This window comes from Sus scrofa, chromosome 12 (assembly GCF_000003025.6).
Source record: "Sus scrofa isolate TJ Tabasco breed Duroc chromosome 12, Sscrofa11.1, whole genome shotgun sequence".
Classification (NCBI taxonomy): domain Eukaryota; kingdom Metazoa; phylum Chordata; class Mammalia; order Artiodactyla; family Suidae; genus Sus; species Sus scrofa.
In genome coordinates this window covers 14,611,925-14,638,780 of record NC_010454.4, presented here as the reverse complement: position 1 = coordinate 14,638,780, position 26,856 = coordinate 14,611,925, and the positions used below count along the sequence as shown (strand labels likewise).

The window sequence follows — 26,856 nt, the reverse complement described above, 5'->3', positions numbered from 1 at the left end:
CTTTACTGTTTGACTATTTAGTGTTATCAAGTTTATCAATATGGCAAATTGCTGTGGACCATGACAAGGTGCATCTGTCTTGATCTGGGCCCCAAGGAACGTGCCTGGTCCGTGGATGAACTTTTTCTTTTTCCATTTGATTTGTTGTGTAGCCTCTGACATATCACGATCCTTTTCCCAGGGCCTCACTAAGGCAATGCTAGCAACGTTTACAGCAGCTCTAAGCAGCACTTCCCCTGGTTTCCTTTGTTGTCTTTGTGTCCAAGCTGCGGTTTGCAAGCTTCCTGCCCCAGCTGAAAGTTCTACTCACAGCAATGCCCCAGACGTGTCAGCGTTTCTGGAGAACCCAGATCTCTCCCATGCTCAGGCCAGGATGGATGGACAATGGAGGGAAAAGTCAAGAAGGAAACCTCTGATTCCCTTTAGCAGAAATTCTGGCATTGTGGGTCATCCTATCAGAGAGTAAATCTGTGGGGTTCTTTCTCTCCCTCTTCTTTAGTGAAAGAAACCGCCACCAATATCACAGTATCAAAGCATCGAGTGCCGTCTTTGTTAGAAGGCTGGGTGCTTGAGAAGTGACTTTTATTTATTTATTTATTTATTATTTATTTATTTTGCCTTTTTAGGGCCACAAATGAGGCATATGGAGGTTTCCAGGCTAGGGGTCTAATCGGAGCTGTAGCCGCCGGCCTAAGCCAGAACCACAGCAAGCCCAGACCGAGCTGCGTCTGCGACCTACATACACCACAGCTCACGGCAACACAGGATTCTTAACCCACTGAGTGAGGCCAGGAATCAAAGCTGCAACCTCATGGATTCGTTAACCACTGAGCCACAACGGGAACTCCCAGAAGTGACTTTTCAGGTCAGAAGGAAATAAAAGCCTTTTATGAACTGAAAGCTAAATAAGATGAATTGCTTCCAGACAGTGAAGGCCAGACAAAGAGGAAATGGGGGTGACGGCAGCAGGCCCGGGCTCTGCTCAGACCCCCAGGGGTGGCCAGATGTGGGACCGGAAATGACTGACCACCACAGGAGGGACCTGGGGAGCCCGAGCAAGAAGCACCTGGAGTGAGTTCTTATGGAGGTTGGATGATGTCCTAGAGGAACTTGTACCTGGGCAGGGAGGGCCCTGTCTTCCCCACAGAGAGGGCGCCTGTCCATGGGAATGTGTGAGACCTACAGGACCAACCCTGGGTGGCAACAAGAATCAGTAACACAAGTGGCCCAGCTCAGTTACACCTCCTGCCACTTGGGAACCTCTCACCACTTCCCACTTCAGGCTGGCAACAGCAAAGTGTGTGGCTTTGTTACTGCATGCACTTTGCAGAGTCAGGAGAATTCTGGATTGGGTAGTGGTGAATCACAAGTCACTGTGGGTTGTAATTTAGAGACTCTGAGACCACTGGGGCCCTTGTGAAAATTCAGAGTCCCAGGTTTCACCCCCAGTAAGCTTGGAGCAGGGCCTAGGAACCAGCAATGAACACAATCAGGCATTTCTGCTGCCACGTTTCTTTCTTTCTTTCTTTCTTTTTGGTCTTTTTAGGGCTGCACCCACGGCCTATGGAGGTTCCCAGGCTAGGAGTCAAATAAGACCTGTAGCCACAGGCTTATGCCACAGCCATGTTTCCATGTGTCTCTGTAGAGTCAATATTGCTTCCCAAGACTAAACCGCACTTCTGCTAATTCCTTTAGACATAGGCTGAATCCAGAAAGAGATGAGCAGGTGGGTTTACATAAAGACAACACTTTTTCTTTTCCCACTGTCCAACTTCCCAGCCAGCCTGAACTACAGGCAACCTGCCATATCTCTGCTTACAAGAACTCTCAGGGTCACACCAACCAGTCTTCTGTGTCAGGCTTTGTTCATGCAACTCTGACTTCTCTAACTTGGTCAAAAAGGAGGAAGTTCTCTAAGTGATTTACCACCCGGGTTCCACCAAGCCTCCCTCGTCCTCCTCTTGATTTCATTCAGGAGAATGTGGAGCCATCTGAACAAACTATTCTTTGGGGGCATTTTGCCTTCTGTCGCATTTAAGGCGTCCTTACCATTCTGAAGCTTGAACCTCCAAATCGAAACACCATGTGGAAAAAGAGTCTTCTCATGTTCCTTTTCTCTCTTCCAGTTCAAAAGGCTGCACTGGATTGTGAGAGGATGAGAAAAACAAATGGTAAGTTTCACTTACTTTACTCTTCTACTAAAGCTGTCTTCACCGAAGCAATGAGATGGTCAGCTTTAAGCATGACCATTCATGAATGGGTTTTTCTATGCTTTTTGATGAACAACCAAAGAGGTAAGTCTTTTCCATTACCTACTGCTCAAAACGAGGTGATTTTAGGGAGGGAGTTGAAGGATCTTTCCTGAGACTCAGAGACAAAATATTGAGACTGCTTTTTACAATGAAATGGTTCCTTCTCTGCTGTTTTCTTTTTTTCCTTTTTCTTTTTGCGTCTTTTTTGGGCCGCTCCCGCGGCACATGGAGGTTCCCAGGCTGGGGGTCCAATCGGAGCTATAGCTGCTGGCCTATGCACAGAAATGTCAGATCCCAGCCGTGTCTGTGACCTACACCACAGCTCAGGGCAACGCCGGGTCTGTAGCCCACCTAGCAAGGCCAGGGATCAAACCTGCGTCCTCTTGGATGCTAGGCAGATTTGTTTCTGCTGAGCCACGACAGGAACTCCTATGCTGTTTTCGTAATTAGAAAATAAAAAAACAATCATTGTAAAATAATTCAATCAACACTAACAATATATACTGGGAGGCATATTATCTCATAGAGTTAGCCTGTTGTGGTCCTAACCCTGGTTCTACCGTTTTCCAGCTGGCAGCCTGGGCACGTAAGGAAACCACTTTAAGCTTAATTTCTTTTTTTCAAAAATAAATTTTGGAGTTCCTGTCGTGGCGCAGCAGAAACAAATCCGACTAGGAACCATGAGGTTGTGGGTTCGATCCCCGGCCTCACTCAGTGGGTTAAGGATCTGGCGTTGCCCTGAGCTGTGGTGTAGGTCACAGATGCGGCTCAGATCTGGTGTTGGCTGTGGCTGTGGCCGGCGGGTACAGCTCCGATTGGACCCCTAGCCTGGGAACCTCCATGTGCCGGGGTGCAGCCCTAAAAAGACAAAAAAAAAGAAATTTTTACTGGAGTATAGTTGACTTAGAAAGTTGTGTTAGTTTCGGGTGTACACGAACTTAATTTCTATCTTCTGTGAAGTGGGGAAAATAAAAGCACCTCTCAGGGAGGGGTGTTGTGAGGACTGAGACAAGCCATGCCCCTCAGCACAGAGCCTGGTGTATGGGGAACCATTCATAAAAGCGAGCCCAGGTCGTTGCTGTTACTATACTATAAAATGTGCAAGCTCTGTGACATCCCCTCGGACCCCTCTCCCCTTTCAGAAGCAACTACCATTAACAGTCCTTTTCATTTCAATATCATAGTAAACAGACTATGTCCTGCCCGTGACCCGTCCCTTTTAAAATTAATAATAAATCCCAGACATTTTTTCTAAAAGGGAGATGCAGAGAGAGCTCCTTTTTTTTCAACAGCTGCGTGGCATTTCATAATAGAACTCAGCCGTAATTCATTGAACCGTCATCACCTTATTGGTTGTCCCATTTTTTCCTTTTCAATAGAAACAGTACTACATAAACATCCTTGTACAAACACATTTTGTGGACACGCTGAGTGTGTGAGAGTATCTCTGCAGAATAAAATCCTAGAAGTGACACTGCTGGGTCCAAGGGCATGTCTATTTGACTTTTTACAGATGCCGCTAAGATGCCCTCCCAAGACGCCGAACAGGTGCATGGTCACTAAGAATGACCTTGAACATGGGTGTGAGTTTCTCACCCTCTCCCCGACCGTGCATAAAATCAGAACTCCGTGGACTGAGAAAACATTAATTGTCCAGATCAAAAATTACGAGAGAGGTTGTTGGCATTTTGAGGGTCTAAATACCTCTTCCACCCAAGCCATCCCCTAGCCCCAGCACTGTTTCTTTTGGGAATTGCCTATTCATGTTCTTTGCCCATTAATTTGATTGTGTGTCTTCTTCTTACTAACTTGCTGTTGGTTTATGTACATAAAAAAATCCTATGCTTTCATTTATGCTTTAAATATTTTTTTTCTAGGCTGTCATTTGTCTTGATTTTTCCATAGAGGAGCTTAAAGTTTCAGGATAGGAGCTTCTGTTGTGGGCTCAGCAGAAACGAATCTGACTAGTATCCACGAGGATGCAGGTTTGATCCCTGGCCTCGCTCAGTGGGTTGGGGATCAGGTGTTGCCATGAGCTGTGGTGTAGGTCACAGACACAGCTCCGATCCTGTGTTGCTGTGGCTGTGGTGTAGGCCAGCAGCTTTAGCTCTGATTCGACCCCTAGCCTGGGAACTTCCGTATGCCATGGGTGTGACTCTAAAAAGAAAAATAAATAAAATAAAATAAAGTTTTAGGATAGTCACTTTTTTCAGTCTTTTCTTTATGGCTCCTATTTTGTGTCTTACTTGGAAGACCTTTTCCAAGGAGGTATTATAAAAACATTCCCCTATATGCCTCTTAATTATTTTATAACCTTTTTTTTTTTACATTAGATTTTCTGATGAGGGTTATTTCTTCCCTTGGCATTTTAAAATAATAAAACACAGACACATGAGACTACTGGGATGGTGGCCAAAAAAAAAAAAAAAAAAAAAAAACCAACAAAAAAACAGGAGCCAGTTTGCTCCCTATAGCTAAAAAAATATGAGACAATATAAGAATAAAATGATTGCAGCGGGTTGAAACACACCGAATATGTTTAAATCTATGAGTTCATAATGACTCTCAAACAAAAATAACAACAATAAAAGAAAACTATCTCACTGTTATAAGATACTAAGAAGCCAATTTCTTATTTTCAAAATTGGTCAATAATGGAAGAAAACCAAGCATTTATCCTGCCTTTTTATGCAAACTGTACCTCAGTATAACCAAAGAGTTGACAAGGATGTTTCTCTTCAGATAATTTTGGATAATAAATGAAGAAGGAATAACAGAATTGCATATCACCATTTTGCAGCCTCTAATGAAATAATGCTTCTGGGTGATTATTGTCAAAGCCTGCTAACAAACAACAAGAGAGATAATCAGACTTCATATGCCTTCTAGTGGAAGTACACACTTCCTCCTAGGTGGCATTCTTGCTAAATAAAAGCTAGCTCGAGGAGTTCCCATCATGGCGCAGTGGTTAACAAATCCCACTAGGAACCATGAGGTTCGGTCCCTGGCCTTGCTCAGGGGCTTAAGGATCCGGCATTGCCGTGAGCTGTGGTATAGGCTGCAGACACGGCTCAGATCCCGCATTGCTGTGGCTCTGGTGTAGGCTGGTGGCTACAGCTCTGATTCGACCCCTAGCCTGGGAACCTCCACATGCCGCGGGAGCGGCCCTAGAAAAGGCAAAAAGACAAAAGTAAAATAAAATAAAATAAAATAAAAAAATAAAAGCTAGCTTGACTTTCATCAAGCCTCCAGACAGGGGTCAGAGGAACATGGTGAAGGACACACTTACTGGAATGTGATCAACAAAATCCGGACCATGGGAAACACTACGGAACAAAAACGTGCTATGTTCAACAGGTTCATTGCCGGGGGAGCAAAAGGGATGGAAAGGTTTTCAGATGGAAAAAAGGCATAAGAAACATATCAACTAACTACAATGGACCATTATGGATCCTAAAAGAAAAGTCAGACAACGAGGGAAATCTGAACACTAACTAGATGTCTGATGATATTTTTTAAATATTGTTAATTTTTAGGTACTATTCTCTTTACTGAAGAGTCCTTATCTTCTGTTAATGTTCTCCAGCCAAAGATCCCCAGGAGCATATGTGTTTTTTTTTTTTTTTTTTTTTTTTTTGCTTTTTAGGGCTGCACCTGCAGCATATGGAGGTTCCCATACTAGGGTCAAGCTACAGCTGCCGACCTACACCACAGTCACAGCAACGCCAGATCTGAGCTACGTCTGCAACCTACACCACAGTTCACGGCCATGCTGGATCCTTAACCCACTGAGTGAGGCCGGGAATCGAACCCACAACCTCATGGTTCCTAGTCGGATTCGCTTCCGCTGCACCACGACGGGAACTCCCATATGTGTTGTTGAAAAAAGTTGGGTTTTGAGGAAAATGCATACCCCTGGGAACGAGCAAGAGGGTGTCAGAAAGGTCTTCTGATGAGATTTGGACTTGCATTGGCTGACTTGGAGGAAGATTCAAGCAGCAGGCTTTACTCTGGATTCTTTTAGGAAGTGGAAATAATGATATGGTTCGATATCTTAATAACACATCTAGAAATTATAACAGCAGTACGAGGTAAAAGCTGTGATGGATAAAGAAGCAGCAGTCAGAGTTCCCATTGTGGCTCAGTGGCTAACAAATCCGACTGGGAACCATGAGGTTTCGGGTTCCACCCCTGCCCTGACTCAGTGGGTTGGGGTTCTGGCATTGCCATGAGCTGTGGTGTAGGTTGCAGATGCGGCTCGGATCCCGCGTTGCTGTGGCTCTGGCGTAGGCTGGTGGCTACAGCTCTGATTAGACCCCTAGCCTGGGAACCTCCATATGCCGAGGGAGTGGCCCTAGAAAAGACAAAATGACAATAAGACAAAAAAAAAAAAAAAAAAAAAAAAAAAAAAAAAAAGCAGCAGCAGTCCATCAGTGTAGCCAGTTTAGAGGGATATTTGGCCATTTTTGGCTTGGACAATGTTCATGTCTTCATCTGCGTTCAGGCATGACTATGGAGTCATCTTGTTTTCGCCTTGACCCAACATGGTCCTAGAGTGGCTTTTTCTGATACTGGTGTTCTAGCTCTGAGTGATTGGTCAGTTCCTAGCCAGCACGAGAGCTTGGTAAGGCACGCATCTCTCACTGGGAGGGGCCTCTGTTCAGTCTGGCCGTGCAGGCAAGGGACATCCCCCACCTTCACAAAGTTTATCAGGAACAGGGGTTCTCCACCACCTTGATGCACAGAATGTGGCTAGACCACCACTGAGTAATATTATCAATATACATTAACAAGGACTTTCTCTTGTGTTATTTTGTTTTCCAGAATTCTCTTCTCCAAACCTGGAATCAAAAACGCATGAAGTCATGAGGGGTCAAAATGTATCTCTATTTTGTTCCCATAAGAACAATTCGCTAGAAATCACATATAATTTGTTTCTGGGTGGGAAAAATCTGGGATGCCATGATAGAAAAGGTGAACCTGCAACTTTTAACCTAACGATCTCAGAAGCCCGTGATTTGGGCCCCTACAAATGCAAAGCCCAAGTTTCTAACTGTTCAAAATATAGTTATGAGTTCAACTTCACATTTGTGGGTAAGTAAAGCACTTGTTACCTTGGGGGCCCTGTGATTTGGGGGATTCTGTCCTATTCTAGGTTGGGCTCTGTGTTCCGCTTGCTAACACTCATTTCAAGAGCCTGGAAAGTATGTCACTGAGATTTTTTTTTTCCCCTGCACTCATGGCAGGTGGAAATTCCCAGGCCAGGGACTGAACCTGCGCCACAGCACTGACTTAAGCCACTGCAGTGACAACATCGGATCCTTAACCTACTAAGCCACATAGGAAGTCCTGAGATCTTTTTTCTTAATAATTCCATTTTACTTTCTCACCCAAAGATGTTTGGCTATTTCAGATAATAGGCTAATAACCTAAGACAAAAAAGGCTCATGTCAACAATTTGGAAAACTGTTGATACTTTTTCTAGTTCTTTACTCTAGGATTCTCATTATGTAGGTAAAAATGGCTTTTCATCTGAATATTCAAGTAAGAAGTCTTAGAATCAACGTTGAACCCTGTGGCAAGGGTCTTCAGAGCCCTAGGCTTCTCCCACCTTCTTCCCTTTGCAATGACCATGAGCTAGCACTCTTCCTGACCAATCATATTTATTACTTCTATCTTTTTCTCTCCCATCTTCCCACTCCAAGCCTCTCACAACCTAGCATTAACGGCCTCATCCATGAAGGTGACCTTGATAATGGACTCCTGGGAGAGCGAGAGAGGGTTTCCAGGTACTATGTGTACCTGGAGTCTTTTACACAGTGGAGCTCTGACTTACTGATCAAATCTTTGAGTGATTCTCTGGGTCTGTGCTGTCCAGTATGGTAGCATTAGCTAGCCACATGTCTTTTTTTTTTTTTTTTTTGTCTTTTTAGGGCTGCACCCATGTCATATGGAGGTTCCCAGGCTAGGGGTCAAATCAGAGCTATAGCTGCTGGCCCACACCACAGCCACAGCAACGTGGGATCTAAGCCATGTCTTCGACCTACACCACACCTCACAGCAACACCGGATCCTTAACCCACTGAGTGAGGCCAGGGATCGAACCTGTGTCCTCATGGATACTAGTCAGATTCGTTACTGCTAAGCCACAATGGGAACTCCTACACGTCACTATTTAAATTTAAATTCAAGTTAATAAAAATTGGATTAAATAAAAAATACAGCTCTTCAGTCTCATTAGTTACATTTCAAGTGCTTAAGAGCCACAGGTGTGTGGTGGCTGCTGTATTAGACAATACAGACCCAGAACAGTTCATTACCATACAAAATTCTACCGGATGCCTCTGCTCTAGGTCAATGGTTCTTACCTTTTAAGGCTACTACCATGTTAACAATCTAGTGATAGTGATGTATACCTTCCCTGAGAAGTGATCTTTATGAGACTATCTGCATAAGATTTAAGGGAGGAGTTCCCATTGTGGCTCTGCAGAAATGAACCCAACTAGTATCCATGAGGATGTGGGTTCAATCCCTGGCCTCGCTCCGTGGGTTAAGGATCTGGTGTTGCCATGAGCTGTGGTGTAGGTCACATATACAGCTCAGATCTGGCGTTGCTGCGGCTGTGGTGTAGGCCAGCAGCTGCAGCTCTGATTCAACCCCTGGCCTGGGAACTTCCATATGCCACATGTGCGGCCCTAAAAGCAAAAAAAAAAAAAAAAAAAAAAAAAAAGAAAAGGAAAGAAAAGAAGAAGAATCTCCCTTGAATTTTTTTTTTTTTTTTTTAGGGTTACTTCCTGCTTTGGGGAGGAAGTGAAAGATAACTGTACAGCTGAATTCTGTAAATAGCAATATAGTTAGAAAAGATTTTTATATTTTTTTGTTAAAAAAACCCCACTGTAATCTCATAAGGATTGGGAATAAAAGCACTTAACTACATACTTGGAGCTGGATCTTTGACAAAATCATATTCACTATCAACCACAAACAAATTGTGAATTCCGATAATGGGCAAGTCTGCCTCTGGCTCCTCAAAGCAGAGAGGCACCGTCTACCCTCTGGCTTCCTCAGAACCTGATTCATGCCACAGGGCATGGGGTTGGCCGCGTACCCACTGATCTTCCCCAGTGCAGCTTCTTGTAAGCTTCCTGACTGCCTAAGAGGGGTGCCGTTCAACTTTGGGTCAAGATCCGGGACTAGAGTAGGGCTTCCATCCATGTTTGTGGACTAAGTGAGTGATCCTAGCCTGCTTCTCTGTTAAACGTGCCTTTTCATTTTTCTAGACCCAGTGGCTGCACCAGTGCTCAACATTAGCGTCATTCAAACAAAAACAGACCAATATATAATGCTACACTGCATCTCATTCAACGGCTCTCTGCCCATCAATTATACTTTCTTTGAAGAAAACATCACCATATCACCAACTATTTCCAAGGATGTAAGAGAACCTGCTGAATTTAACTTAACCAAGAGTAACACTGGAGAAGGGAAAGAATATAGGTGTGAAGCTAAAAACAGATTGCCAAACCATGCAAAATACAGTCAATTTGTCACCATACCCTTAATAGGTAAGGTCCAGGTAAGGGCTACCTGAACTCTTTCAACAGGGTCAGGATTTGCTCCTAGAAACTGTAGCTACTCCTTTGCCTGCCCACTTCCCATGTTGCCCACCTGCTTCCAAATGCTTTTGTTCTGCGGGGTCCCCAAGCTCCGATGGGTTTGCTTTCTGCCATAAAAGAACCACAGTAAAGCCTAGAAGCGGGAGCAGGAAGGGACTTTGTATTAAGACTTCCCGACTGGACCCTGCTTCCTGCTTTGACTTTGCACTGCTCAGGTGCTAAGCAATCACATTAGAATTTGCATCTCTCTTGAAGCTTCTGGGTCTTTTAATTTTCTTTTGCTTTCTAAAATTATTTTTGTTACTTTTTTTTTTTGGTCTTTTTAGGGCCACACCTCACCTGCAGCTTATGGAGGTTCCCAGGCTAGGGGTCGAATTGGAGCTACAGCTGCTGGCCTACACCACAGCCACAGCAACGATGGATCTGAGCCATGTCTTCGACCTACACCACACCTCACAGCAACGCCAGATCCTTAACCCATGGAGTGAGGCCAGGGATTGAACCTGCGTCCTCATGGATACTAGTCAGATTTGTTTCCACTGAGCCACAACAGGAACTCCTATTTTTGTTACTTCTAACACCTGCACCCATCCACTTGGCTGTTTATTGCCCCAGTGTTAATGCTTGGTGAGTCTAGACTTCCAGTGCCACTCTTAGCTTGGGACAAGGCCTCTGTCCTAGCCTTGTGTTTTGGAGGACACTGATTTTGCACTTCTTAACCAAGTGCCTTCCCATAAGCTTCTCATAAGTCACGGGGATGTGTCCACTGGCCCCTATATTCCTACTTTTCTATACTTCACTCTAGGAACACGAACCCAAGTTCCTAACCTAATCGGATCAGAACCCACCTTCCAGGACTGAACAAGTCTTTTCCCCAGGATGTGAGCATTCCTGGACCAAGCCAAGAGCTCTTTGTGGGGGCTGAGGGACAGCATTTGGCCATGCAGGTTGGGCACGTCCATGTGTATGTGAAGTTCCTCAGGGGTCAGAGCCTGGGTGGGAAGAGGGCCAGGCCAGGGCTGGGGCTGGCTCTCCCCATACTGCCATGTTCCAGCACAGAGCTCCAGGAGTCTAAGGATTCTAGATTTAAACCTTGGCCTTATAAAGGGACATTGGTCAAGGTAGGAGAAGGCTAGAAGAAAAATTGGGTCCAAAAGGGTAACAGACACACTTGGGCACTGAACAACTCACCTGGCCTCCTCCTCAGAAAAAGAGAGCCCACACCTGGGTGTTCAATAAATTCCAACAAGTGAGGTAGCCTGTGGGAGTCAGGCCCCAGAGTCAGGCTTTTGCCTTCGTTTCACGGCCCTTCCATTCACTAGCTGTATGACCTTAGGAAAGTCACTTAACCTCTCTGAGTCTTACTCTACTTAACTATAAAAGGGAGTGGTACCAATGAGATAAATATGGCAATGCATGCAAAGTGCTTAACATAATGTCGGTATATGGTTAATACTCAGTAAGTGGTAGCTGTTTGGGTGACATAAATCATGCCAACATGACTAAAGGTTTTGCCCAATGAATGGCCAGGCCAGCAATCGTCTGTTAAATGCTGTGCTGCTTTTCTCTTTCTTGTATATGACCACTTGTAGAAGACAGACTTTGTCTGACTTTAAGAACTTCCCTGACGAAAAAGGTAACTCTCAAGAGCAGCAGGTATCTGTGGCAGGAGGGACCTGGGGTACATGGTACACTGGCTCACGTGGGAGATAGTTGTGATTGCCTTTTCCAGAACATTCCACAGTTCAATATCCTTGGAAAAGAAGGCTGTGCAGTAACCAGGGAATGCCATCTTCTTCCAGGTGGAGACAGCTGTCCTTTCTGCCTGCAGCTCCTGCTTCCGGGGTTATTATTACTGGTCCTAATAGTAATAATTCTAGTTCTGGCATTTTGGATGCTACCAAAGTACAAAGCAAGTAAGTTCCTTAGGAGCATTTCCATTGTCTTCTCTGGGTTTTGGATACAGAGAGCAGGGCAGAGGGCAAGGAAGAAGGGAAAGGGGAGTCAGAAATGAGACATGAGAAGTTTCGGCTGTGGTGCATCTCTGGAACATCGGCACACAGGTTGGATCCCCAGCCAGGCACAGTGGATTAAAGATCCACTGTGACATAGGTCACAGCTGTGGCTCAGATCTGATCCCTGGCCTGGGAACTCTGTATGCCACAGGGCGGCCAAAAAAAGAAAAAAAATGTGATGTGAAGAAAATGAAAAAAAGAAGGAAAAGGAAAAGATACAAAAGAAGAAGGTAACGCAGGACTTCCTGAACTGTGCACATGCAATGTAGTTCTCTTTTCTCTGGTAAAGCCTTCCCTATTTAGATTGCTCGTGAGCATGCAGTAACTGTGCAGGGCCCCGTGCTATGGTTTAATGCTCCGCTGTCACTGTTTTGAAATTTGTAAATACACATTTTTTTTTTTTGTCTTTTTGGGGCCACATCCCATCCAATTCTCTCTCTTCCCAGGCCCTGGCAACTACCGTTCTACGCTGTGTCTATGAATTTGACTACTTTAGAAATTTCATATAAATGGAATCATACAGAATTTGTCCTTCCCTAACTGGCTTATTTCACTTAGCACAATGTCCTCCTCAAGGTTCATCCACATGTGTATGTGTCAGAATTTCCTTCTTTTTTTTTTCTTTTTAGGGCCGCACCTGTGCCATATGGAAATTCCCAGGCCAGGGGTGGAATTGGAGCTGTAGCCACTGGCTACAAGCAGTTGTTTTTGTTGTTGCTCTGGCTACAACCAGAGCCACAGCAACACGGGATCCCAGCCATGTCTGCGACCTACACCACAGCTCACGGCAACACTGGATCCCTAACCCACTGAGCAAGGCCAGGGATCAAACCTGCAACCTCATGGTTCCTAGTTGGATTCGTTAACTACTGAGCCACAACGGGAACTCCATCCTTCATTTTTAAAGCTGAATAATATTCCATATATACACACACACTTTGTTTATCCATTCATCTGTCAATGAAATCTTGGGTTGGTTCTACCTCTTGGCTACTTCGAGTTGTGCTGCTTTGAACATGGGTCTACAAGTCTCAGCAATTTTTAAACAGGAGACCCTTCATTTTCACTTTACGTGAAGCCGGCGAATGATGTAATGGGTCTTATCGCTAGAGCTTTGCTTTGTATTTTTTAGCTTACTCAGTGGGTTCACATCTAGGAGGAAGCTCAGTACATGAGGACAAACAGAGCCTCCTTCCTCTCTGCCCCACCTTAAGTGCTGCATTAAGCCTCATTTACTCCTTTTCACAATTCACGTCTTAGGGCCTCCAGTTAAGATTTCAAAGTGGCCTTTGTATTTGGCACACAAGTATGGAAGCATACGGAAATCTGTGCAAAGACAATGTGTGTCTCAGTACCTGCCAACCAGCCAAGAGGTATTGAATCAGCTCCTTTGCCTGCGTGAGCCTCAGGCTTCTGATGTGTAGAATGCGGCCGCAGGAGATACCGCCAGAACTGGGGAGAGAACTACGTGATATGTTAGGTTTTTGGCCTTCTCCCACCTTCACAGAGTCCTAATTCAGTCAAGTCAGGGACTTAGTTGACAGGAAACTTGAAAATAGGTGTTGGAGTTCCTGGCGCAGCAGAAACGGAAACGAATCCGACTAGGAACCATGAGGTTGCAGGTTCGATCCCAGGCCTTGCTCAGTGGGTTAAGGATTCGGTGCTGCCGTGAGCTGTGGTGTAGGTTGCAGACACAGCTTGGATCTGGCTTCCTGTGGCTGTGGCGTAGGCCGCTGCTGTAGCTCCCCTAGCCTGGGAACCTTCATATGCTGCGGGTGTGGCACTAAAAAGAAAAAAAAAAAAGAAAATAGGTGTCAAAATATATACATCTCATACACTAAAAATGTATTCTTGTTTTTGTAACATAAAGCATTTTAAAAATGTTAAAACACAATGTTACAACATCGTGCTTCAAACTTCTATACATTGCGAAACGACCACTGTGAGATCTCTAGTTACCATCTGTCACCATACCAAGGAATTACACTATTACTATGTTTCCCACGCTCTACATCTCATCCCAGTATAACCTACATACGCATGTGTGTGTCTGTGTGTGTAAAACCAGCCTTAACTTTACATATATAGTTTGAAATCAAGGGGCATGATACCTTTGACTTTCTTCTTTCTCAGGATTATTTTAACTATTTGAGGTCTTTTGTGTTTCCATACAAATCTTTAGAATTATTTGTCCTAATTCTGTGAAAAATTCCCTTGGAAATTTGACAGGGATTGCACTGAACGCAGACTGGCTTGGGGAGTACAATCATTTGCTATGTTAATTCTTCCAATCCACGAGCATGAGCATGGTATAGTTTTCCAGTTGCTGGGGTGGAAACATCAGTGTCTTATGGTTTTCCAAGGGTAGGTCTTTTACCTCCTCGGTTAGATTTATTCCTGGTATTCTATTCTTTTTGGTGCAATTACAAATAGAGTTGTTTTCTTACTTTCTCTTTTGGATAGTTCACTGGTGGTGTATAGAAATGCAACTGATTTCTCTATATTAATTTTGTATCCTGTATCTTTACTGAATTCATGTATTAACTCTAATAGTTCTTCAATGGCATCTTTAGGATTCTCTCTCTCTTGGCTGTGCCCACAGCAAACAGCAGTTCCTGGGGTAGGGATCTAACCTACACCAAAGTAGTGACCCAGGGCTCTACAGTGACACACCGGACACTTAAAACCCCACTGTGCTACAGGGAACTCCCAGGATTTTCTATATATAGTATCCTGTTACCCAAGACAGTGACAGCTTTATGTCTGTCTTTCCGATTTGGATTCCTTTTTTTCCTTCTTCTTATGTGATTACTGCAGCTAGGACTCCCAATGCTATGTTGAATAAAAGTGGCAAGAGTGAGCATCATTGCCTGGTTCCTGATCTTAAAGGAAATGCTCTCAGCTTTTCACACTGAATATAATGTTAACTGTGGAAGTATGGTTTTTATTATGTTGAGGTATGTCCCCCCTGTACCCACTTTGTTGAAAGCTTTTACTATATCTGGACGTTGAATTCTGTCAAAAAAGCTTTTTCTGCATCTATTGAGATTACCGTATGATTTTATTCATTTGGTAATGTGGTGTATCACATTGTTTGAGTTGCAGATATTGAACTATCCTTCTATCCCTGGGGTAAATTTCACTTGATGATGGTATATGATCTTTTTCATGCATTGTTGAATTTGGTTAGCTAATATTCTGTTCAGTGTTTTTCATTTATTTGCTTTTTAGGGCTGCAGGTGTGGCATATGTAAGTTCCTAAGCTAGGGGTCAAATCAGAGCTCCAACTGCCAACCTATGCCATGGCCACAGCAACGTGGGATCTGAGCCACATCAGCAACCTACACCACAGCTCACGGCAAAGCCAGATCTTTAAACCACTGAGTGAGGCCAGGCATTGAACCCGCATCCTCCAGGATACCGGTTGGGTCCGTTACTGCTGAGCCACGACGGGAACTCCTTGCATTTATGTTCACCCGTGACATGGGCCTGTAATTTTCCTTTTTTTGTGGTGTCTTTGTCAAGTTTTGATATCAGGGTGGTATTGGATTCATAGAATGAGTCTGGAAGAGTTCCTTCCTCTTCAGTGTTTTGTAGAATTTACCTGTGAAGCCATCTGGTCCTGGACTTGTTTACTGGGAGTTTTTCGATTATGATTGAATTTCATATTGAATGGTAATTGGTCTGTTCACATTTTCTCTTTCATCCTGATTCAATCTTGGGAAATTGTACACTTTTAGGAATTAATCCATTCCTTCTAGGTTGTCTATTTTATTGGCATATACTTGCTTGTAGTAATCTCTTATGATCCTTTGTATTTCTGTGGTGTCAGCTGTAACTTCTCTTTCATTTCTAATTTTACTTATTTGAGCCCTCTTTTTTCTTTTTTTAATTATAGTTGATTTAAAATGTGTCAATTTCTGCTGTACAGCAAAATGACTCAGTCATATAAATAGATACATTATTATTATAATGATTATTTGCTTTTTAGGGTTGAACCCAAGGCATATGGAGGTTCCCAGGCTAGGAGTTGAATTGGAGCTGCAGCTGCCAGCCTACACCACAGCCATACGGGAATCGAACCGTGTCTTCGACCTACACCACAGTTCACAGGAACGCTGGATCCTTAACTCACTAAGGGAGGCCAGGGATTCAACATGCATCCTCATGGATACTACTAGTCCAGATTCATTACCACCGAACCACTCCAGGAATTCCTCTAATATTTATTATTTCTTTCCTTCTACTAATATTAGATTTTGCTTCTTCTTTTTCTATTTCCTTTAGGTGTCATGTTAAGTTGTTTATGATTTTTCTTGTTTCCTGAGGTAGGCTTGCATTATAAAACTTCCTTCTTAGAACTGCTTTTGCTGAGTGCCTTAGATTTTGGATCATGTGTGCTTCCATCTTCATTTGCCTCCAGGTTTATTTGTTGTTGTTGTTGTTTTATCTTTTTAGGGCCACACCCATGGCATATGGAAGTTCCCAGGCTAGGGGCTGAATCAGAATGGCAGTCACTGGCCTACACCACAGCCACAGCAATGCCAGATCTGAGTTGTGTCTGAAACCCACACCACAGCTCACGGGAACACCAGACCCTCTAAGCCATTCAGTGAGGCCAGGGATCCTAGTCGGGTTTTCTGCTGGTGAGCCACAACAGGAACTCCTCCAGGTATTGTTTGATTTTCTCTTTAATTTGTTCAGTGACTCACTGGTTGTTTAGTAGTATATTGTTTAACTTTCATGTGTTTGTGTTTTTCGCAGTTTTTTTCTTATCATTAATTTCTAGTCTCATCTTGCTGTGGTCAGAAAAGATGGGTGATATGATTTCAATCTTTTTTTTTTTTAATTTTCCCACTGTACAGCAAGGGGGTCAGGTTATCCTTACATGTATACATTACAATTACAGTTTTTCCCCCTCAATCTTCTTAAACTGACTGTATCTCATACATTTTAAAAACCTATCTCCTCTTCCTATAAAAAGTCTGTTCTTACAAAAGTGGAATTAATATTCTTGAGTACTGGCCAGGGCTAATTAGAACTCAGCTGGATAACTTACTTTTTCTTACAGATATTACAAAGCTTTTTACAGACTATTCTTTTCAGTGAAGGAAAGAAAAGTTGTCTCTGGCCATCTTGAGTATAATCTGACAGGCAGAGCCAGGAAAATAAATCAGAAGGGCTCCTGGCTTAGAGATTAGATACTATGGACTCCTTACTGAGTCTGTGGTTTTCCTTCAATAGACAGACAACAGTTTTAGGCCACTGGAGCAGGTCATTCTTTCAGAATATTGGGGAATTCTGCTTTTTGACAGAGGAGAAGAGAAAAAATGCGGCTGAATTTAATGATTTAATTTAATGATTCTGCACCAATTTAATTTAATGATTCTGCACCAATTTATTTAGGAAAAGCTATGAAAGAAAATAAATCCAGAGTCTATGAAAATACGTCCATGGAAGCTGGAATATATGCAAATATCTGTAGTAAGCAAGAAGGTAAGAGAACTTTGTTGGATATTTTGGTTGGTTTTAGGTTTTCGTCTTTTTGATTTTTTTCAGGTCGTATAGATAATGGGTAAAAAATTGAAGAAGCAGAGTATAGTGGCTCCCTTCCACCCTGACAATCTCACTTTCCAGGGGGGCAACAACCAGTCGTTAAAAATCCTTCCAGGAGTTCCCGTCATGGCGCAGCAGAAACAAATCTGACTAGGAACCATGAGGTTGTGGGTTGGATCCCTGGCCTCGCTCAGTGGGTTAAGGATCCGCGTTGCTGTGGCTGTGGTATAGGCTGGCAGCTATAGCTCCCATTAGACCCCTAGCCTGGGAACCTCCATATGCCAAGGGCGTGGCCCTAAAAAGAAAAAAAATTAAATAAAAATAAAAATCCTTCCATGTATACATATCTGTATACACACATGCCGTGCCCATGGCATGCTTGGACATTCCTGGGCCAGGGATCAAACCCATGCCACAGCAGTGACAACACTGGATCCTTAACCCGCTGTGCCACCAAGAAATTCCCCTTGCACAGATATTTTATGTGTATGTTAGCATCTAATATAAATGTAGTATGTCACAGATGCCATTCTACACCTTGATTTTTTTTTTCACTTACAAACGTATCTTAGAGATTTCTTCCTATCAGTTCAGAATGATCCATATTGTGTTCAAATTTCTTTTATGACCACTTCTTAAAGCTGGCATCATTTGTTGCTTTACAGGCCCCAGTCAACAGTGAGAACAATGCTAGCCAATGTTAACTGAGGGCTGGCCATGTTCCTGGCACAGTGTTAAGCAACTTACCTGCCCTGTCTGGTGCAAACACCACTAACTCCCAATTTATATCATTCTTATTTACAGATGAGGAATCAGTGCCTGACTTAGAATCAAGACAATGTGTTCCCATAGCCCAAGACGGTAAGTATTCTCTACAAAGTTTTGAGGTGACATGCCAAGTTGCAGGTAGCTGGCTAAGCCCCTGCCCTCCAGTAATCAGAGGTTTGAATTTTAGGCCCAATCCCTCTGTTTCTTGTCTTTTACCCAGAGACTGAAGGCTCCCAGGAGATACATTATGCCACCCCCGCGTTTCAGGCTGTGGCACCAAGAGATTGGGGTGAGTAATGGTTTGGGCTAAGAGATGCTGCTGAAACAGGACAGTGGTCTCTGTGAGACCATCATCCTCCTAGGCTTCAGGAACCCGAGGATTGGGTGGATGTGGGCAATATGCACATCCGAGGAAACCAATAGCAACGAGTACCACAGCTCCTAACAAATTCCATCGGGATGGGTGGCTGGGGAGGAGGGAAGGAGGTGGTGGGGGAGACTATCACATGAAAAATCCAGAGAGGACGATGGAAGGGCACCTCTAAAACATTGTCAAGAATAAAGTATTTAATACAGTCTGGGGTGGGGGGGAAACCAGTTAATACTTGGTTCTGTCAGGCCACCCACCTAAGGGAGAATTTTTTAAGAGCTTCTGTGGATAGATATCCTAAGTTTACCGAATTATTTTCTCTTTCATATTTCAGAAGCCTCTAATGATTATAAAACTGACTATGTCTATACTGAACTCAACTTCTGAGATTTAAAGATACAGTCTACATCTCATGGTAAGATGCTTTGTATAAAGCTGATTTACACTAAAAAAAAAAAAAAAAAAAAAAAAAAAAAGCACACGACTGACACTTAAAAATGTTTCCCATTACCTAAAGTGAATCCCTGTTTTTCATTTTTCAACACTATTCCTTTGGCCTGTTCAGGTACATCCACTCCTGTCATCAGACAGCAGTCCTGTCAGGTGGGGTCCCGACCGGTGACAAGTTGTAAATGCTTTTACTCTTTTTAGGCATCGATCATTTCCCTCACTTCCACTTCATTTAATAAAGAGTAATCGTTAGACCGTAAGTGCATCCTGGAAGCAGGACAATGATCATCTTTTGGTTTCTCCACCCCCATGCCCACTGAAGGTTCAGAAGGAAACCACACAGCAAAAATCACATCTAAATTCTAAAGCAAAAATTGGTGACCTTCGAAAGGTGTCCGAAGAAAACGGCACCTGCGGTCACCATTGGAGGAAGGCAAGATTACTCAACAAGTACACATTTATTCCCCACTGCCAGTAAAATCTGCTCTCAGCTTTCAGCAGCCTGCAGAAATATTTACTCTGATGTCCACAGACTTTCTCAGTCCTTAAGATTTAGCTCATGTCAAAGGCATGCCCTCATGTGCTTCATTTCCCATCAGCCTCTGTGGAGAGAGAGTTGAGCTAGGAGAGGAGAGAATGGATTTGTTTCCCAGGACTATTGTAACAAATGACCACAAACTAGTGGCTTAAAATAACAGAAATGTATCTTCTAATAGTTCCAGAGGCCAAAAAATCCAAATCAAGGTGTCGGTAGGGCTATGCTCCTCCAAAGGCCTTAGGAGGGAATCCTTCCTTGCCCCTGCCTCTAGTTCCTGGTGGCTCCTGATGGCTCTTGGCTCGTGGCAGTATCTCCAGTCTCTCCCTCTGCCTTTCTCTTATAAAGACACTGGTCAGCAGATGTAGGGCCACACAGATAATCCAGGAGGACCTCCTCTCAAGAGCCTTAACTTAGTCACACCTGCAAATAGCCTTTTCCCAAATAAGGTGATATTCACAGTGCTAGGAATTAAGACATATCTTTTTGGGGAGCCACCATTCGGCCCCCTTCAGGGGACAAAATGGTTTTGGCTTTGAATCATCCTAGAAATCATAAATAAAGTCCAATAAAGCCAAGAGGCATTTCTAGAGTTCTAGACAAACAGAATAACCTTCCCAAAATATTTCTGCTCTGCTCTTCTTCTGGGGTGGGGGGTGGGCGGCGCTGTCTGAACCTCAGCCTAACCGTTCCCAACAATGGGCCTCTGACTAGAAAAATCCCAACTATCAGCGGTTAGACACTAACTCTGTGTGACATCCTACAGAGCCAATATTATTCATTTGCTCTTACAGATAAGGAAACTTAGGCTCAGATGGGCTAAATAATTTTACAAGGTCGTCCCAACTTGGTAAGTGGTTGAACTGGGAGTTAAATCCTAGCAAAGAGCAGCAGAAACACTAGCTGTGGGAATGCATCTTCAGAGCAGGATGGGGAGTTCCCATCATGGCTCAGTGGTTAACAATCTGACTAGCATCCATCAGGACTCAGGTTCCATCCCTGGCCTTGCTCAGTAGGTTAAGGATCTGGAGTTGCCATAAGCTGTGGTGTAGGTTGCAGACTTGGCTTGGATCCCAAGTGGCTGTGGCTCTGGTGTAGGCCAGTGGCTACAACTCCGATTGGACCCCTAGCCTGGGAACCTCCATGTGCCGAGGGTGCAGCCCTAAAAAGACCAAAAAAAAAAAAAAAAAAAAAAAATCCGTCATAGTGGGATGGAACACTGTACACACAAGTCCAGATAAATTTGATTTTTTTGCCATTAAATAGCATTTCATGAGCATAATTTCCCCCCTTTCTCTATTGATATTTTTATTTGAAGGGAATAGTTATTGGAAGGGAATAGCTAAGAGTGTGGGGTTTCTGGAGCTGGATTTGGCTGAGTCATGTGCTGTGTAAGGGTCATAAACTCTCTGGGCTTCAGTTCCTCCCTTGAGGTGGTAGGGAAAGGAGGAGAGAGAGAGAGAAATAATACATACATCATGGACCTGCTGTGAGAATTAATTCGGGTAATGGATGTAAAAGGGCCAGGCACAAAGTAAGAACTAAAAAAAAGTGAGCTATTCATAGTACGATGATGCTTACCCTGAGTCATACTAATTGGCTGCTTCCCTGAGAAATCTTTAAGTCTTTGAGGTCATAAACTTGGCCACTATTAGCTTCTTCATGTCTTCATGCCTCCTTAAAGCAGAGCCTGAGGCAAGGACTTAGTGCAGGTCATTTATATAAGAGGCCATCACTGGGAGCAGGGGGGCCCAAGGAGAGTGAAAGAAAGAAGAAGCCAACACTAGGAGTGGGGAGGGGCTAGCAAATGGCTGAGAAACCAATAACTGGATTTGATCCCATTAAGACCTTCTGAAGTCTTGGAGTCCAGAGTGCCCTGGGTTTCACAGCATGCCCTGAATCCACAGCCTCTCATTTTCTCTTTGCAAACCTTCCAAAGCAGTTGGTAGAAGCCAATCACCTCCACGATCCATATAATTACCATTGCCTCTTGCCTTTCAAGTACGAGAACTATTGCATAACCTAGTGCTTCATTATCTACCTCTGCCCCTTCCCCACTGTGGAGGCAAGTCTCAATAATTGTGAAGCTAAGGCATGTAAGGATTATCTCCACTCCCCTTCCCACCAGCACAGTCCTTGTTGCCATTCACCCTGTGAGTAATTCTGTTTCCCAGGGCCACTTTCTATGGCCTTCTGATACTTAGTTCTATCCTGACCTAGCCTTGAAGGCAGAGCCTGAGAAGAGGCCTCCTGTGGAACAGAGGGACACCAGGGAACAGGCATGAACAGCTGGAGGAAAAGCCAGAACAAGGGCGAAAGGTTGACTTGGGCATCACTGTGAGCCACTGGGTTCTGATCCCACTGGAATGTCTGAGGCGTGAAAATGTCTCAGAATTGTCCGCTTGATGATGGACAGCGAGAAGCATTTATCCATCGGTTGCCATGCCCCACTGGTTGAGGGTTGCCCCAGGAGGGGATGCTTCCCCCACTTCTAGGCTGGGCATGCTAAGTGGGGCGTCCACTGGCCTCTCACCCAGGGCACTGGAAAGCCCCAAGGCAGAAATGAGTGGTATATGTTGTACACAGGAAGCAAGTCACTGTCAACACAAACTGAGGGAGGCTTCAGATGCAGCTGGAATCAGAGGTGAGACCCAGAAGATGTGACTGGGGGCTGTTTGTCATCTCTCAACAGTTCCTTTAGGACAACTAGAACACTAACAGCAATAATAACTGCCAAGGGTTGCACACATACCCAGTTGCAGGCGATCAGTGTTTTGTGACTTATTTTCACATTGTCCTCACAACACCCTCCTCACTCAACTCTGACTCTACGTGGAGTTGAGTGAGTTGTCTGCCTGCACCTACTCCTTGCACAGACATGGAAGCTCCCCCCATGCCTTCTAAACTGAATTGTTTAGGAGGGGAAGAAGAGGAAGAGGATCTGTTGAGTTTTCATTTCAGCACTTATACTTTTTTCATGTCTTGAAGTTTCACCTTGGCTCTTTTTCAAATTTACATATTCTTTAAATTTTTGTTGTTGTAAAAGAGAGCACATATGATATGAAAATGCATAAAATATATATCTACAGTTTAGTAAATTATACCAAGTAAATACTACTGGTAGAATGTTGCCAGCACCCCAGAAGCCCTCTGCATGATTTACCCCAATTACAACCCCACCTCCCCAACTTTACTCTTTTTTTCATTTTGGCTGCACCCACGGCATTCATATGTTCATAGGTTCCCAGGCTGAGGATCAAACCCAAGCCGCAGCTGTGACCTACATTACATCTGTGGCAACGCCTGATCCTTAACCCACTCTGCTGGGCCGGGGATCAAACCCATGCCAACAGAGAGAAAACACCAGATCCTTAACCCACTGAGCCACAGTGGGAACTCCTAACTTAACTGCTGTTTTCTGGGAATTACATCTTTACTTTTTTTTAACTTTTTATTACTCAAATGAATTTATCACATCTGTAGTTGTATAATGATCATAACAATCTGATTTCACAGGATTTCCAACATCTTTACTTTTCTTTATAGTTTTATCACCTAAGTATGTATTCACAGGTATCGTTGTTAGTTTTGGCTGGGTTTCCCCACACACACACCTGCGGCATGTGGAAGTTCTAGAGCTAGGGATCGAATTGGCGCCACAGCAGTGACCAAGATGCTGCAGTGACAACACTGGATCCTTAACCTGCTGCGCACAAGCGAACTCCAGTATTGCCTGCTTTTAAATTTAATATAAATGGAATCATACAGTATTTATCCGTGTCTGGCTCTTTTTGGTCAACATTATATTCGGAGATTTATCCATGTTGCTACCTGTAGTTGTAATTAATTTATTCCCCCTGCTGAATAGTATTGTCTTGTTTGAATACACTAGAATTGATCTATTCTACAGCTGCCAGACATGTGGGTTGCTGCCAGCTTGGGGCTCTTACAAACCGGGTGGCTCTGACCATGCTTACACTACTCCCGTGTGCATGCAATCACACTGAATCTACACAGAAGTGGAATTCCTGGGACATGGGGTATGTTTATCTCTGGTCTAAACAGATCTTGCCACACTTCTTTCCAAAGTAGCTCTACCACCTTTTCATTCCCATGGGCAGAGTGAATGCTCCCATTCCCCTACATCTTCAGCAACACTGGTGCTGTCTGCTTGTCTTAGTTTAACCACACTTAGAGTTGCATCTCATTGTGATTTTAATTCACATTTCCCTGATGACTAACAGAGTTGAGTAGCTTTTCATATATTTACAGGTCATTTGGATTTCTTCTTGTATAAAGTGCCTATTTGAGACACTCAGCCTGTTTTTCCACTGAGGTGTTTTGACTTTTTTTTTTTTTTTATGGCTGTACCCGTGGCATATGGAGGTTCCCAGGCTAGGGGTCAAATTGGAGCTGCAGCCACTGGCCACAGCTACAGCAATGCAGGATCTGAGCTATGGTTGCAACATACATGACAGCTCATGGCAACACCAGATCCTTAACCCACAGGCAAGGCCAGGGATGAATCTGCGTCTTCACGGATACTAGTCAGATTTGTTTCCACTGAGCCATGAAAGGAACCCTGATTTTTTTTTTTTTTTTTTTTTGTCTTTTTGCCGTTTCTTGGGCTGCTCCCTTGGCATATGGAGGTTCCCAGGCTAGGGGTCGAATCGGAGCTGTAGCCGCCGGCCTATGCCAGACCACAGCAACCCGGGATCCAAGCCGGATCTCAACCTACACCACAGCTCACGGCAACGCCGGATCCTTAACCCACTGAGCAAGGCCAGGGATCAAGCCACAACCTCATCGTTCCTAGTCGGATTCGTTAACCACTGAGCTATGACGGAACTCCTTAAATAGAATTTTTAAATTCTCCTACTCTGTAGCTTGATTTTCTCTTAATGGTACCTTCTGATAAAAAAGTTTTAATTTTAAGCATTTGGTGTGTCTGCCATTTCCTTTATTAGTGTTTTTCCATGTAAGTGTGTCCAGGGGAAGAAATATCTTCTCAACTGGAGATCATACAGGTATTATTATGTAGTAGTATATAGCATTTTTTAGTTTACTTTCATACTTTGGTTTATCTCCCCTTGGAATTGTTTCTATGAATGATGTGAAATCGGCATCATATTTCTTTCTCCTTCCCTGCATGGATATACTCGGTTGCTCCAGCACAGTCTACTAAAAAGACTGTTCTTTTCCCACTAAACTCAGCATCATCTTTATCACGAATCAAATGTCCATATACATCTGGGTTTCTTTCTGGGCTTTAGATTCTGTTTCATTGCTCCACTTATCTCTCCGGTATCATTGCCATACTCAGCTTTTAAATATGTTTTGATAATGGAAGAGCAATTTTCCCACCTTTTTAAAGCATGTCTTAGTTATTCTTGATCTTTTGCATTTTCATGTAAATTTTAGTTTTTTGTTTGTTTAGGGTTGCACCTGCGCCCCTAAAAAAGTAGAAGTTCTGCAGCTAGGGGTCGAATCTGAGCTGCAGCTGCCAGCCTATGCCACAGCAACAGCAACAGCAACATGGGATCTGAGCCGCACCTGTGACCTACACCACAGCTTACAGCAGTGCTGAATCCTAACTTATCGAGCAAGGCCAGGGACTGAACCTGCATCTTCATGGATACTAGTTGGGTTTATAACCTGCTGAGTCACAACAAGAACTGTAGATTTTTTTTTTTTTTGCTGCACCGATGGCAAGTGGAAGTTCTTGGGCCAGGGATAGAAACCATGCCACAGCACTGACCATGCTGCTGCAATGACAATGCTGGATCCTTAACCCACTGCACTACAAGAGAACTCCTCCACATAAATCTAAAATTCTAAAATCAGCTTATTTCTTAAAGAAAAAAAATAAATATGGGGGTTCCTGTTGTGGTGCTGCAGAAGTGAATCCGACTAGTATCCATGAGGATGCAGGTTTGATCCCTGGCCTCGCTCAGTGTGTCAGAGATCTGGTGTCACTGTGAGCTGTGGTGTACATCACAGACACAGCTTGGATCTCATGTTGCTGTGGCTGTGATGTAGGCCGGCAGTTACAGCTCCAATTTGACCCCAGCCTGGGAACCTCCATATGCTGTAGGGATGCAGCTCTAAAAAGCCAAAAATAATAATAATGGGGATTTTGATTGCTACTGTATTGAATTTGTAGATGAATTTGGGAAGAATGAGCATTTTTACAATATGAGTTTTCCAAACTACAAACATGTCACCATTTGTGTCTTCTTCATTTCTCTCCATAGCATTCTATCATTTTCTGCATAAACATCTTGTACATCTTTTGTTAGATTTAGTCCTAAGCACTTGATATTCTGATGCTATGATAAGCTGCATTTTTTTTTTTTTTGGGTCTTTTTTTTGTCTTTTTAGAGTCGCACCCTCGGCATATGGAGGTTCCCAGGCTAGGGGTCTAATCCGAGCCACAGCTGCTGGCCTACGCCAGAGCCACAGCAATGCCAGATTTGAGCTGCATCTGTGACCTACACCATAGCTCACGGCAATGCCAGATCCTTAACCCACTGAGTGAGGCCAGGGATCGAACCTGCAACTTCATGATTATGTGAGATTTGCTTCTGATGCGCCATAATGGGAACTCTGATAAGTTGCATTTTTATTTCACGTTGTTGATACACAGAAACACAATCTTGGTGGTTCACTTTGTATCCACCAACCTTGCTAACGTCTCTTTTCAATTTTAATAATTTATCCATAGATTTCCTTTCAATTTGGAGAACAGAGAACTACTGCTGCTATTGTTACCGTCATTGCCTCTGCCACAACTGCCTCATCCAGAAACTGTAGCCCAGTGGAGTATGGAGCTTTGCTACTTGGAGACATTTGCTTTTTAGTGAAAACCACCACCTCTCTTCTACTTTCAAGAGCCCATGCACGTGCATTTGATTGGTGGAAGATATCCACAGCCATACCCTGCAGCAAGGGAACTGTAATTTTTCAAGTTTCTGATCTCACCAAATAGAAGGAGAGTTATGATGTGGCTTAAGAGAGCTTAAAAAAGAAAAAAAAAAAAAAAGCGCCAATCAAAATAGCTATCACACTAGCCAAAATATCAATCAACACTGAGGGTGAATTAACCATAGCAATTATCTTCTCAGCTCCACCTCCTAGAGTAATGAAAATAAGAACAAAACTAAATGGAACCTAATTAAGCTTAAATGTTTTTACGCAGCAAAGGAAACCCTAAACAAAATGAAAAAGACAACTCACAGATTGGGAGAAAATACCTGCAAATGAAGCGACTAATAAGGATTAATCTCCAAAATAT

General features: G+C 43.6%; 1 protein-coding gene across 4 annotated transcripts; it reads left to right on the top strand.

Annotated features, from left to right (window-relative positions):
- MILR1 (mast cell immunoglobulin like receptor 1) lies at window positions 835-26,604 on the top strand. 4 transcript variants are annotated; one of them, XR_002337062.1, is made up of 10 exons: window positions 844-2,171; window positions 7,077-7,346; window positions 9,533-9,817; window positions 11,671-11,784; window positions 17,290-17,379; window positions 18,244-18,300; window positions 18,428-18,496; window positions 18,912-18,992; window positions 23,473-23,602; window positions 26,287-26,604. XR_002337062.1 is itself a non-coding variant. In XM_021066766.1 (9 exons), the coding sequence occupies exons 1-8, from the start codon at window positions 2,084-2,086 to the stop codon at window positions 18,962-18,964; spliced, it is 1,026 nt and encodes a 341-aa protein (XP_020922425.1). In that variant the 5' UTR covers window positions 835-2,083; the 3' UTR covers window positions 18,965-18,992; window positions 26,287-26,604. The 4 variants fall into 4 exon arrangements, 3 of the variants coding, with proteins under 3 accessions (XP_020922425.1, XP_020922424.1, XP_020922423.1); XM_021066766.1 differs by lacking the exon at window positions 23,473-23,602 and having other exon boundaries at window positions 835-2,171; XM_021066765.1 differs by lacking the exons at window positions 23,473-23,602; window positions 26,287-26,604 and adding an exon at window positions 21,783-23,353.